General features: G+C 39.6%; 2 protein-coding genes across 2 annotated transcripts; both read left to right on the top strand.

The window, feature by feature from the left end:
* Positions 1–922: 922 nt before the first annotated feature.
* Positions 923–3,884, top strand: plaat1 (phospholipase A and acyltransferase 1; the record flags this gene model as incomplete). The annotated part of the gene is made up of 4 exons (XM_080506089.1): positions 923–949; positions 1,300–1,438; positions 3,009–3,277; positions 3,783–3,884. The coding sequence occupies 4 exons, from the start codon at positions 923–925 to the stop codon at positions 3,882–3,884; spliced, it is 537 nt and encodes a 178-aa protein (XP_080362215.1).
* Positions 3,885–4,980: 1,096 nt separating this feature from the next.
* Positions 4,981–12,765, top strand: ftsj3 (FtsJ RNA 2'-O-methyltransferase 3). The gene is made up of 21 exons (XM_080506791.1): positions 4,981–5,147; positions 5,269–5,374; positions 6,182–6,228; positions 6,325–6,404; positions 6,540–6,639; positions 6,968–7,162; positions 7,671–7,786; positions 7,918–8,022; positions 8,213–8,313; positions 8,502–8,588; positions 8,689–8,841; positions 9,056–9,191; positions 9,330–9,523; positions 10,042–10,156; positions 10,283–10,364; positions 10,544–10,688; positions 10,912–11,006; positions 11,195–11,297; positions 11,471–11,654; positions 11,922–12,016; positions 12,107–12,765. Exons 1-21 carry the CDS (start codon positions 5,081–5,083, stop codon positions 12,384–12,386), a joined length of 2,586 nt encoding a protein of 861 aa, XP_080362917.1. The 5' UTR covers positions 4,981–5,080; the 3' UTR covers positions 12,387–12,765.
* The last annotated feature ends 922 nt before the right edge of the window (positions 12,766–13,687 follow it).

Genomic DNA, 13,687 nt, shown 5'->3' with positions numbered 1-13,687 from the left:
GTGACCTGGGCAACTGTGGCAAACAGTGAAATACCTCCAACACGACCTGCAGCCCCTCATTTGGCTTTGAGATTCAACATCTGCTTGTCTTCACAGAAACTTGGGATCGCGCTCCTTCTGTGTTTCTTTTCTCACTGGATTTCTTATGGTTTTGTGCGGATTTATGATGGAGAATTAAAATGGTGAGGAAGAAAAAACTGCTGGTGTTCGAGTAAGTATTTCTGTGGTTATTCATTAAAGTACCTTTGTTTTGACTAATCTGTTTATGGCACAAATGAGTATATCATGAACCATTCCACAATTCAACTTAATACTGTTTCCATGTTAGTGGCAGCTCATCAACACTGATGGAGTTTTGGTTTAGTAAATAATAAATGGCCCCTTATTTTCACTGTGGCCTTGGCATCATACATTAATAATGACATGGGTATACTAATTGCTCTCCCAGGGATATATAAATTTCATTCAATTTGAATGAAATTTTAAAACATATAATCACATGATTCACATTATGATAAGACATTTTGTGGGATTAGAAATATTGAAAGTGATCCGACTTGACGAATATTTTTTTCCCCCTCCATGTGAATTAACCTGAGCTCAAACTATTTTTCTGTCAGCTTCCCTTTTGTGTCGATGCTATTGTGGCCGCAGAGGTGACACAAGAGCTCGTGTGTGTATTGTCTGTGTGAGCCTGTGTGTATTGTGTATGTGTGGATGACCTTTACATTTGTAGCATTCCATCTAGCAATCTCTTTCTCTGGGAATTTAACTGTTTTTTTTTTTGTTTAATTCATATTGTGGATAAAGTAATACATTTATTATTTTATTAAACTGGTCCTCGAATTGTCAGTGGTTTAAATTCTTTCATAAAAACATCCTTTCTTTTTTCTGTTTAGAATTTGTGGAAGCATGATGTGGGATGGATAAACAACAACAAAACTCTACTGTAAGTTACTGAAGTGCTGTTTGTAAGACTTTAATTATCATTTGTTCAAATGAGGCAGGAATAAAGGAGTGCGACAAAAAACAGGCAGTAGTAAACTGCTTTATAAAAGGCTATCTTAAATTGAAATGTTTGTTTTTTTTAATACTGCAAAAGTGGCTGACTTTGATTAACATTATTACTTTTTTAAATCTTGCATAAATCCGGCAACATTTTGAAATAATTTAATTTTTGAAGAGTAAATTAAGCATCCTCCAAGCAATTGCAGCCATTAATCAAATGTCTTTTGGCTAATGTATCAGAAACAAAATCCCAACCTCTTTTTGAAACGGAATACACAACTGTCTGTGTAGATGGCCTCTAATGACCCTGACCTTCCTGACCCCTCGGGTGACCCTCAGCCTGGTGACCTCATTGAGATCTTCAGACCTGCTTATCAGCACTGGGCCCTTTACCTGGGAGATGGTTACATCATCAATTTGACTCCTGTTGGTGAGTAACTGCCGTCAATCAAATGTTTCATTTAACTGACTTTAGCACAAGAGGTGTCATCTTTGTTAGACCATGTAATACCATATAATAGTGAAATAGGCTATGTGCAGTATATGTCATGTAAAGCACTTTGTAACTCTGTTTTTGAAATGTTTTATTTAATTTAAATGTATTTCATCATTATAATCAAGGCAAGATGTAAATGATGATTCTTCTTCCCCCATTCAAATACAGATTAAGGTTCATGGTTGGACCTGCAGATTTAACTTCTTTATCGAAGGTCATATATTAAGTCTTTCAGAAAATAAACCCCACTTATCTCAGTCATGGGTATCCTCATGAAATATTAATAACAGGCTTTGGGCCAAACTGTCACAGGGAAAATCTTGACAGCATCATTTTCAACCTGATATGCAGGACTTGGGAGTCAAACTGAGACACAGAACTAAAATAAGCTATAATATTGCTGTTTACCAAGTAAAAATGTAGACATTTTTTTTTTCAACATTGAAAAACTTCTTAAACTTGAGTCAACATAGTACAGGTGGAGATGCATAAAGACTTTCTGAGTCAGGATGCAGTGCTAACTGTTCGTTTGGGTTTGTAACTGAGAATTTTAATGCTGTGGTTTTCTTTGGTTCATTAGCAAAGTTACTCTACAATGCACACTGGGAAATTGTTCAGGAGGGGTGTGTGTGTGTGTGTGTGTGTGTGTGTGTGTGTGTGTGTGTGTGTGTGTGTGTGTGTGTGTGTGTGTGTGTGTGTGTGTGTGTGTGTATGTGTGTGTGTGTAATGCAGTTGGGTTGTTTTCTTAACAGCATAGAAAACACTTGGATTTCTTCTTAGCCAGCTTTAAAATGCAGGCTTTGCTATATGGTTACTATTTAAGATCCAGGATTCAAGCCAAATACTATATCATAGCTGTATAATAATGACTTTTCCGGCATCAGTTCCAGATCAAACATGAGTTGATCTTAAAAAGGAATGATATTAAAAAAGTTTGTTTTGCAAGGTATGTTTCTGCACTCAAATGAATAGAGTTTCACCCAATTTTTGTTTTGTTTTGTTTATTTGTTTTTTTATTTTAGCTTATTGTGATATTCAGGTATTCAAGGATTCTGTATTGTCATACAACAACACTGTACACTGACATGGTATACTATTCTAAAACTGGGCCTGTATACACAACAATCCTTCTCGATGAAAATAGCATCAAAATTCCACCACAGAAGTCAAAGGGCGTGGCCATGGCAGCCCCCCGGATATCGGATTAGAAAACCAGCGATCAGTAGTCTTGAAATGCTCAAACACACACTTTTGTGTTTTTGTTTAATGCTTCATTTGAACAATATAAACATTTTTGGCTTTTGTCTGTGATCAAGGTCCAAAATGTGTGTAGGTTTTTTGTTGTTTGTTTGTTTGTTTTAACTTCGCATTTGTTGTGTTCTTGTGAATCTATAACTACAAAAAGGTGAATTTCCTGATCCTTGGACTGGACCTCATCTCGTCCTCTTGTCCATTCCTATTAAAAGAAACACGGACGGCTGAAGCTCTCCTCTTTTCTCCCCAGATGAGAGCCCGGCGGCTGCCATGTCCAGCGTCAAGTCTGTTTTCAGCAGGAAAGCAGTGGTGCGCATGCAGCTGCTGAAGGAGGTGGTGGGAAGCGACTCCTACCGCGTCAACAACAAGTACGACCACAACCACACGCCCCTGCCCGTCTGTGAAATCATCCAGCGAGCACAAGTCCTCATTGGCCAGGAGGTGTCCTACGACCTGCTGGGGAGCAACTGCGAGCATTTCGTTACCCTCTTGCGCTATGGGGAGGGGGTGTCCGAGCAGGTCTCTATGTTTGCTTTGCTTCATTTTTCTGATGCCATTAGCTGCACAATGGCAGCCTTTAAATTGTCATGTCACAATAACTGAAGACTTTACTGTCATAACTTTACACTTTACAACAGAAACACAAATGTAAAGTTTTTATGAACACATATTGCGTACAGTAAGACAAATACAACATTCCAAAATAAATCAAAAATGTTATTTTTACTTGTCTTCATATCACATGCACTTTTGGCTTGAGTTTTGATTATGTTTTTTTTTTTTCAATGTTGTGTGATAAAATCTTATTAAGTATCTCTTGCTTGAGGGGCTTCAATCCATTTTAGTTTATCAAATCAAGACACAGATATTGTAAATACAGTCAAATACAACAATCTGCATGCATAAGGTTTGACTAGTTGGATTATTTGTGCAGATTTGACCACATGAATTCTGTTTCTCTGACCGCCGCTGTTCTTCTATGGTGACCTTCAGTCCACGCCTGTTTCCGTCCTTGTGTCCACAGGCTACCAGGGCCATTGGGGCCATCAGTTTGGTGACGGCAGCAGCCAGCGCCTTCTCTGTCCTGGGACTGATCAACACACGATCCAGAAACAGGCCTTTCTGACAGCTGTATTCTTCACTGAGGAGTGTTCCCCCCCCCCAACATTCATGCGGCTGTGATCAGTCAATTAATAAAACAAGTAATTAATGAATAGGTTTTAAAAAGACGGTGTCGTTTGTTCTTATAACTCTGTATACAACGCCGAAGACAGTGAGTCATGTCATTTGGGGATTTCCAGGACTGGACAACAACCTTCTTTGCCACGGTTTGGCATGGCCAGCTACATTTTGTGCTTCTTGTCCTTAACAGCAATGAGAGAGTCGTCATTTAGAAGACGTACAGCTGGGTCCATTGGTAACTGTACCCCTGTTAGTTCTGTCAGAGTTCTAATAACTGTCTCCCACAAACCAAAAGCTCCTGGACATTCCCATAGCGCATGTATGTGGTATGGATTTAGCGTAAAATGCCAGCGAACAGCAGGCTTATCGAGATGCAAAAATCTTCCTGAGGTACTTTGCATTTGCCACTCATGGTAGAATGTGGGGTGTAATCAATTTAAATATTTTTTGACACGTCATTCTCAGCTTTTGAGCGCAGGTAAATTTTTTGTAGGAATCCTGCACAATGATTAATAGAGGAGGTTTTTAGGTTTTTAGACCTTCGACAATGAAAGTTGGGTGACCAACAAAGTTGTTCAAGGTTATGTTTTCGACTGCATGTATTTATTTATTTTCAGTTTGTATAGGTGGTAGGTAAGTAGGTATGTCACAACACCTGTGACCATTTTAATTATAGTTTCACCGCCATTGCAATTCAATTGGTAAAGTTGCTCCTTTCATTAAGAACAACTACTTCGAGATTTATACCACATTGTATTCCTTGCACTCCTTTGGAGACATCATTCTTCCCCTGTCAAAAAAGAAACTAAGTAATTTTTACTCTGAGTACATTGTATCTGCTTTTATCTATTGATCGAAGTAACCGTACATGAGGAGAATAATTTAGTATTCTTTCCACCAGTCAGATCCTGAAAATCACCACTGCGCCATACCCTCCAGTCCAGCAGGGGGCAGTAAGTCAAACTCTACTCTAGGCAAGCGCCATTAAATCGAAGAAGAAGAGGAAGCATCAGCAGGAGCAGTAGAAGAAGAAAAAAGGCTGCACGTGTTGTTTTGGTGAACGTCTTCGGGCTTTAGGTTTCCCACTATAAAGTGGTTTAAATCCGCGTTTCAGTGTAATATAAAACCAGAGCGCCAATCATGGGGAAGAAACTCAAAACAGGAAAAACCAGGAAGGATAAATTCTACCACCTGGCCAAAGAAACGGGTAACGATCGCCGAGCTGTGGCCGCTCAGTTTAGCTCGCCTTCGTTGAACACCGGCACATTTCAGAGGAGATTGTCTTGTGTCACCAGTCTCACACTGTTTTCTTGTTCGGTATCTTTCAGGCTATCGCTCTCGATCCTCTTTCAAACTCATTCAGCTCAATCGTAAGTTCCAGTTTTTGCAGAAGGCCAGAGCTCTGGTCGACCTGTGCGCTGCTCCCGGCGGATGGTAAGCAGCCTGTTCACGCTCACACCAAATCAGACATCAGATCAACAACTACTGCGTAATGTTTTGGTATTACTGTTAAAACAATTTTAAAAACCAGAAAGTGCGGAATCTGGATTGTCATTCAGCATTTTATTATTTGTAGCAACAATACATTAATTTCGTCATATTTCTGAGTGGTGTCTAGAATATTAATGATGAGTCTTTACTTTTTCCTATATAAATATTAGCTGAAATGTGGTTGTTACCTGCTATAATCCTGATATCAGTTACTTTAGTTTTGACTTCAGAAAACAAAAGATTGGTATGGAAAAGGCTGGGGAAGTCAAAAATACACCATACAGTTCAAAACCGGCCCGCCTGGAGGTCCCTTCTTGATTATAGATTTGTTAGTTGCACTGTTTTGATAAAAGTAGTTAGAGTAACACAAGACTGTAATTAATAACTGTACTTAAGCACAATCAAGGTCATACTGGGCCATATGGCTTTTGAAGTTACATGACTGACACCTGTGCTGCAGACTGTCCTTACAAATATACAACCGTTTGTGTATCAGCCAGACAAGGAAAAATAAGCCTTTTTAATGGGATGTCTGTGGCAGGTTGAACTATTTTACCAGAAGTGAACCAGACAACACTCAAAAGTAATGCATTATTCATCTAGGACTAATCAGAAATGTGTTTAAAATGTTAGCTTATTCAAGATCACCATGAATGAAGCTAAACTCTTTATTTTGGGATTAAGCTTGATATACATATATATGTTGCACTTCTACGGTTCAAATGGAGTGATGGATTGTTTATTTTCTAGGCTGCAGGTGGCATCCAAGTTCATGCCTGTGTCTAGTCTTATCATTGGTGAGTCTACTGTCATACACACGTCAACATATCTTAAAATAAAGGTACTCATACCAAGTGTAAACATATTGTTAAAATCATTATTATTTTTCTCAGGTGTTGATCTTGTCCCCATTAAACCCATCCCCAATGTGGTGGCGCTGCAGGAAGACATCACTACTGACAAATGCAGACAGGTGAGGAAGTTGCTTTTCACAAATGTAGGATATCAAGCCTGCTGATATGCAAAGCACGGCGCAAGAGTACAGCATTTAAGCGAAGTTCACAAGTGTGTAGTGATGTTCAGCTGAATATTATCCGTCCATCCGCAGGCTCTCAAGAAAGAACTTCAAACCTGGAAAGTGGATGTCGTGCTAAATGATGGAGCACCGAATGTGGGAGCAAACTGGCAACATGATGCTTTCTCACAAGGTGAAGAAGAATTTGCAGGAAATTTGACACTGTTTTATTTACTGGATTTTCTCTTCGGCCTTCAGTTAACACTCTCTAATACACAAGCTTGTTTTTTTTACATACTTGGTATAGATGGTTTCCAAATGTTACTTGATTATTACTTAAAAAAGTAAGACTGCGTCATCGGATAAATTCTCTGAAAACGAATTTCTTCTTTCTTCTTGAAAACGGGCAATTCCTTTTCCCCCCCCTAAGTATTTCATGGCATTTTGTTTAGTGCCTGTTAATTTTTTTAATGTGCATTAACACTGTTCAAAACTAATGTGTACATTTCTCTTTTCTGCAGCTCATCTGACCCTCATGGCTCTGAAGTTAGCCTGTGAGTTTCTGAACAAAGGTGGAACTTTTGTCACCAAAGTTTTCCGCTCTAAAGACTACCAGCCACTGCTCTGGATCTTCCAGCAGTTCTTCAAGAAGGTGCAAGCGACCAAGCCACAGGCCTCCAGGAATGAGTCTGCTGAGATTTTTGTCATCTGTCAGGGTCAGTGACAAAAGTGAACTGTTACAATTGCTGATGGCTCCTTTATCACAATTGTTTATAGTTGATGTAAAAGAAATACTGTGATTTATATGAGCTTACTTTGCATAAAAAGTTCAAGATGTCCCCTATCACCCACACTTGTTGTGGAATTAATATGCACTCACATTAATCTACACTTACCCCTTCATTTATTGTTTATTGGTGATTTTTTGCCAAACTTGAAATGAAAATAGTTTTTTGTTGGTACTTACTAGGCAATGGTGGACAAACTATCGAGCAACTACAATGTTGAATTTGTGTCGTGTAGTATAGTGTTGCTAGGCATCATTGTAGAACAAGTGTACTGCAAGTATAGTAAAATAACAGTACAGTTTTAGCTCCAGCGACACACTAATAAATACTGAAGCATTTCAAACCGCATAAATTCCTATGAAGCTTACTTTTAAATACATTTCATATATTTTTATGTCCACTTCTAAATATTTTTTTTTTCTTTTTTTCCTTTCAGGATTTGTTGCCCCGGACAAAATTGACAGTAAATTCTTTGATCCAAAATATGCATTCAAAGAAGTGGATGTGCAGGCCAAAACTGTGAAGGAGCTGATTCCTGTCAAGAAGCCAAAGGCACGTTTTGTATTACTGATGTGATACGTCTCTCATGAACATGTTACTGTGTTTGCATCGAGGTGACCAGTCACGATTTGTCTTAGTTGCTTTTTTAGATTTTTGGCCAAACGATTCTTCTTGTGTTCCAGGCGGAGGGCTACACAGACGGCGATCTGACGCTTTACCACAGTTTTACAGTGACGACTTTTCTAAAGGCCGAAAACCCTGTCGATTTCCTTGCAAAAGCCAGCGCGGTGAGATTTCTCTGCAACTTTGTGATTTACTGTTTTTAAATGGAAGTTGTCTGATATTCAAGATGTCGTCGGCCTGATGTCTGGACATTACAGTCCACAGTAGTGTGTCGGACATTCCATTGGATAGATGTGACTGAGTAAGGGAAGAGAAAATTCCAGTGGTGTTTCTTGCTCTGTCCCTGGCGTTTAGATTACCTTCGATAATTCGGACCTGGAGTCTCACCCGGGTACCAGTGATGAAATAAAGGAGTGTTGTCGTGACATCAAAGTCCTGGGACGCAAGGAGCTGCGGTAATCCATCTATCACTTGACATGTTTAGCTACAAAAAAACCCAGAGTTTTTTCAAAAAAGATTTATATTACTCACGGAATGCACAAGATTTTGAAAAGTTTTCAGTTTTACAATTTGCAGTCTTTCATTTTCTTAGAAATTATACTATTTAGAGTCTTTATGTATGTACGTTTCCTCATTTTTTTAGGCTTCTGCTAAACTGGAGGACCAAGCTGAGGAGATACCTGTCTAAGAAATTGAAAGAGGAAGCCAAACAACTTGACCATGAAATCAAGTAAATTCCTTTCTTACGACAGTCCCAAAACTAAAATCATATCATAGAGTAACCCCTCCACACCCATCCACCCCCACTCTTTTTTTTTTTTTTTTTTAAGCTTATCTTCTGATGAAGAAGCAGGTGATTCAGAGGACGAATCGGATAAGAAAAGGAGGGAAAGGAATTCTGAAGATGAGGAGAAGGAAGAAGAGGAGGAAGTGGAGAAAAAACTGGCTGAACTGAAAGCTACCGAGATGGCCGAGCTCAAACGGTACAACAAACACATTTTACTTTGCTACTTCAGTTTCTACTTTGTATGGCTTTTGGCTACTTGTTCTTTGACAACAGTGTATTTCACTAACTGTTTTGCTTGAATTTTTACAGTCGGTTCAATGTGTATTGTATTTGGCAGAGTCTTTACATTTCCTGGCAATAGAGCCATTTGAAACCGTCATTTAAAGACCGTCTCTGTCATGTTTGTCCAGGAAGAAGAAGAAACTTCTTAAAGAGCAGAGGAAGCAGAGAGAGAGAGTAGAGCTGAAGATGGACCTGCCTGGGGTCTCAATCGCAAACACTGATGATGTAGCTTTATTCTCACTGTACACCGTCAAGAAACAAACGGTGAGGGCACGACGGACTTCACTGATACGGTGAAAGGGGAAACCCAAACTCCGTAACTATTGTTGGCCTTAATTGTTCTAATTAACAGAGAGATTCACGGTATGCAAGTAAGATGTTTCTTTTTCCTCGGCCCATCAGGTATTGACCGATTTATCCAAAGGAGACATGAAGATAGCGGACACTCTGGTAGACGAAGAGGATGACCTTCATATTTCGGATGAAGAGGATGATGAAGCAGATAAAATGTCCCTGGCCTCCGATTTAGACGAGGACGACATGGGCGAGGTGCAGCAGAGAGAAAAAGAACTGAGCAAAAAAGTACCAAAGAAAAAGTAAGTGATTCAGCCCAAAAAGACCTTTATCTGTGATGTTGGTGTGACTGGAGTGAAGATCTGTGACCCTTGAGTTGTCAGCTGTGCAAACAGACTTATGTCTCCATGTTTTTCTTTGAATATGAATATATAAAGAAACATAGAATGATCATTTGGTTATAAAATAACAACCATGTCTTCAGTATTGACACAAAATGTGATCTATCCTCACATATTATGTCTTTTTTTTTTTTTTTTTTTTTTAATCTGGAGATGATGGAAATTTTAAGTTTCTCTCATGAACGTAAAAATGTAAACATGATTCACAAGGGTCTTTCCGAATGGTTCCACGTGCTTGTTTGATATAAAATCATCTACTGCCTAATTCCCAACAGTGTAAACTTCAACCAGACAAGTTTCTTTTGGAGATTCAAAACTTTTCAGCATGAAGAAAGTCTATTGCTTTGAAACAATGTAAAAAAATTTTTTAAAAACCCAGGAAAGTGTCATGTTGCTTATTTATTACAACTTGTTTCCAGAGTCAAGTTTGCTGAGGCAGAGGAGGATGATGAAGGGCAGGACAGTGGCTTGCTGGTGGAACTTGAGGGAAAAGATGAGAAGAAGGAGCGAGAGACCAATCTGTGGTTCAGCAAGGTTTGTCTGAGTGTTTGAGTGCTGGTCTTCATATCGTCTATCCTGCTTCCATCTCGACATCCTCTCTTCTTCTTTGTGGTTTGTACCTCCTAATATGGTGACGCCTGCCATTCTGTCACCCTGCAGGGCATCTTTTCTGAGATTGACTTGGAAGGAGATGCAGAGAATGAGCTGAAACAGACTGAGTTGCTTCAGAGCAAAAAGTCAGGTGATTGCTCCTTTCCCTTTCACTCTCAAATGTTCATACAAAGTCTACTTTTCAAAATAATGTTTTTGAACTTAAAAGTCAGCAGAAGGAACTGCTTTACTTTATAAACGAGCCTTGTTTGAAATCCTGCAATGGGAAATTGTGAAAATAATAACACTTTCGGTGGCTTCTATGAAAAGGCAAAAAGAGAAAAGCTGAGGAGGAGACGGCAGAGAAGGAGCAGGAAAAAGCAGTTGTCCCATTAGAGGAAGAAAAGGCGGGACCGTCCCAGAAAGCTGCAGAAGAGAGTGACGGCGACTCTGATGACAGCAGCGACGATGAAAAGTAAACCCTCAACAGTTTCATTATATTTAATTATATATTACTATTCAAATGAAATTATATCAAAGTTTCGCCTTATTCAATCATCTACCACTGAAAGAAATGTTCTTTGTCATGCATATTGTACAGTTATCAGTCTATTTGCTTTTTAATTGAAATCATTGTTCAAATCGGTGCCTTAAATGAACATGAAAGGGTCATAAATCGATGTGTTCCTTTTTTCCAGAGAAATTACCAGAATGAAGACGTCCAAAGGAGCCGGTTTGGTATCAGGGGAGGCTGATAATGACGACTTCCAGGTTGTTCCAGTCGAAAGCACAAGTTAGTATGAGAAAAATGCATATTGCATGCAAACTTACTTTGAGCGTCCAGTCGTTGTGCCGCGATCTTATTGGCATCAAAGCTTAAATGTCAGAAACATTTCAACCGGCTGAATTTTATTCATGCGTTGAATTTGAGAGCTTGGTAGTGCTGCAGCCTTATGTGGTGTTTCACTGGATACACTTCAGGTAAAAAAGCAAGGATTCTGGATGCAGAAGGCTTGGCGTTGGGAACAATGATTGCAACCTCCAAGAAAAGAGCACGAGACCTGGTGGACAGTTCCTTTCACAGGTATGTGTATGACCCTGTGATGGGTGGCACAAAGACTAATGCTGCCTGCTCCTTTGCGCCACTGGGCTTATTGTAATCTCCTTAAACATCATATCAACAACAGTGTTGGTTGCATGTGAAGGACAAAGTGGAAGTGCGTACTTACACAGATGGCTGACTTTGCCCGCCTGCAGGTTTGCTAGCTCTGATGAGCCGTGGGAGGTGCCTGAATGGTTCCTTAACGATGAACGTAAAAACCGAAAGAAGCCAGTGCCTGTCACTAAAGAGATGGTGGAGGAATACAAACAAAAATGGAGGGAGATCGATGCTCGGCCCATCAAACGCGTTGCTGAGGCCAAGGCCAGAAAGAAGAGAAGGGTAAAGTGTGTGTGTGTGTGTGTGTGTGTGTGTGTGTGTGTGTGTGTGTGTGTGTGTGTGTGTGTGTGTGTGTGTGTGTGTGTGTGTGTGTGTGTGTGTGTGTGTGTGTGTGTGTGTGTGTGTGTGTGTGTGTGTGTGTGTGTGTGTGTGTGTGTGTGTGTGTGGGTGGGTGGGTGGGTGGGTGGGTATGGTGTTCTGTACCACAGCATGGGGCCACTGATGTCCTGCTATCAAACTAATGGTTGGACACACCATGTATCTCTTTAGATGCTTAAGAAGATGGAGCAAGCCAAGAAGAAAGCAGAGGCGGTTGTCAACACAGTGGACATTTCTGAGAGGGAGAAGATGGCCCAGCTCAAGAGGTATGTTGTTTAGAATTCAGGCTGCACATAAAAGATGAATCGGGCTCAAGAGACTAAATATTTTGGTTGTTCTTTTTCTATTCACTACAGCATTTACAAGAAAGCTGGCTTGGGTAAAGAAAAAAGAGAAGTCACTTATGTTGTGACCAAAAAGGGAGGCGGTAAGAAGGTAAGGCGGCCTGCTGGGGTCAAGGGCGTCTTCAAAGTCGTGGACGGCCGCATGAAGAAGGACCTGCGAGGGATGCAGAAGAAAGAGCAACGTGCTAATAAAGGCGGCAAGGGAAAAGGAAGACAATCTAAGGGTGGCAAAGGAGGAATGAAGGGTGGCAAAGGAGGAATGAAAGGTGGCAAAGGGCGAAAAGGAAAATAAATTTGAAAAACCTTTTCACAATCCTGCCTTACTGTCTAAATATTGACCTTCCTCGCCTTGTGTTGCAGACGAGGCTTTTATGGCTCTTGATGAACTGAGATGATTCAGTTTGAGCTCATTTTCTCGGGACAAAGATGACTTTGGTCGTTGACATAATCTCCCTGTTTTCAGCCACTTTGGCTGAAATTTAGCAAAATTGTGCCGAGTGTCTTTTTTTCAGAGGGTTTTCATGATGTTGATGTTTGGTTATGTTTCTGAAGACAGGAAATTCCCCTGTAGTTTTGCAAAAAGAGATAATTTACATTCAATCTATAAATGAAATTCAACTAAGGTCTTTGTTTCATCATGTAAATAACAAATATCTTTTCTTTTTAATAAATGCCTGGGAAACTAATTCATGTTTTGTGATTTGTTTAACAACTAAGGCGGGTCTGTATCAGTGGAATGAGATTGTATTAGTTAATTGATTGAATCCGCATCACCAATGGGATACCTGGTATTTCAGGTGAGAGACTTCAAATACTCTGCACTGGTAAAATTATTGTACTTGCATTGAGACACAGTTTGTAACCGTCAGCCTTTCTGATGACGCAGTGAGAACTATTTGAACCCGTGACCTCTTGAGCCAAGAGCATGAACCTCTACCATATAATACACAATATGACCACTTTTCTTTCTCACTGCTATATGTTTCTAGTATTTATGCTTCTTTGTATTGCGTCATTGCTACTTTTGTTTGCAAATTCATTTATTACACCAGAAAAACTTACTAAATATTAATTGTTAAAATATAATGTAAATGAAACTTTTCAGACAGAAGCAATCAGCTCTTAGACGTCTAAAATTTTCTAGATGGGTCATTTTATTTAATATTTTAAATAGGTTTTGAAATTAAGAAATTATACGAACTGTAAAAGTACATTTTAAACGGAAATACATTTCCGCCATCAGGCCATGTAAAACGCAAGTTCACAGTACACGGTTCATGATTGGCCAATTCATTGTTTTGCCTTTTGATTGGTTAAAATTCTGATAAGTAAACCAATCACAGTTGGAGGAGGGCGGGCCTTACTGGCGTAATGAACAATTAGGAAACGTGTGGTGAATCGGGTTTTCTTGCGTGAGTGGTGGTTTACGGAAGTAGAATTAGTGACTTTGTTTAGTTCAAAACAACTACTAAAATGTGTGGTCGTATCTTATATGTGCCGGAATATGTGAGTGTAGATGATTTCGTTAGTTTCGCACCGGAACCAGAAAGCGAATCGTGGGGTTCCTCCCGGACATTCACTTTCGCTGCACTT

Source organism: Blennius ocellaris, assembly GCF_963422515.1.
Source record: "Blennius ocellaris genome assembly, chromosome: 12".
In the NCBI taxonomy this organism is placed as follows: Eukaryota; Metazoa; Chordata; class Actinopteri; order Blenniiformes; family Blenniidae; genus Blennius; species Blennius ocellaris.
The sequence above is the reverse complement of the archived record's forward strand: the minus strand, read 5'-3'. Positions and strand labels throughout refer to the sequence as shown.

Excerpts from the sequence above, each read along its gene's own strand:
- ftsj3 (XM_080506791.1), top strand. The coding sequence starts at position 5,081 with ATGGGGAAGAAACTCAAAACAGGAAAAACCAGGAAGGATAAATTCTAC. Across the intron at positions 9,524-10,041 it reads AAAAAAGTACCAAAGAAAAA|AGTCAAGTTTGCTGAGGCAG; the intron begins GTAAGTGATTCA and ends ACTTGTTTCCAG. Across the intron at positions 10,689-10,911 it reads GACAGCAGCGACGATGAAAA|AGAAATTACCAGAATGAAGA; the intron begins GTAAACCCTCAA and ends CCTTTTTTCCAG.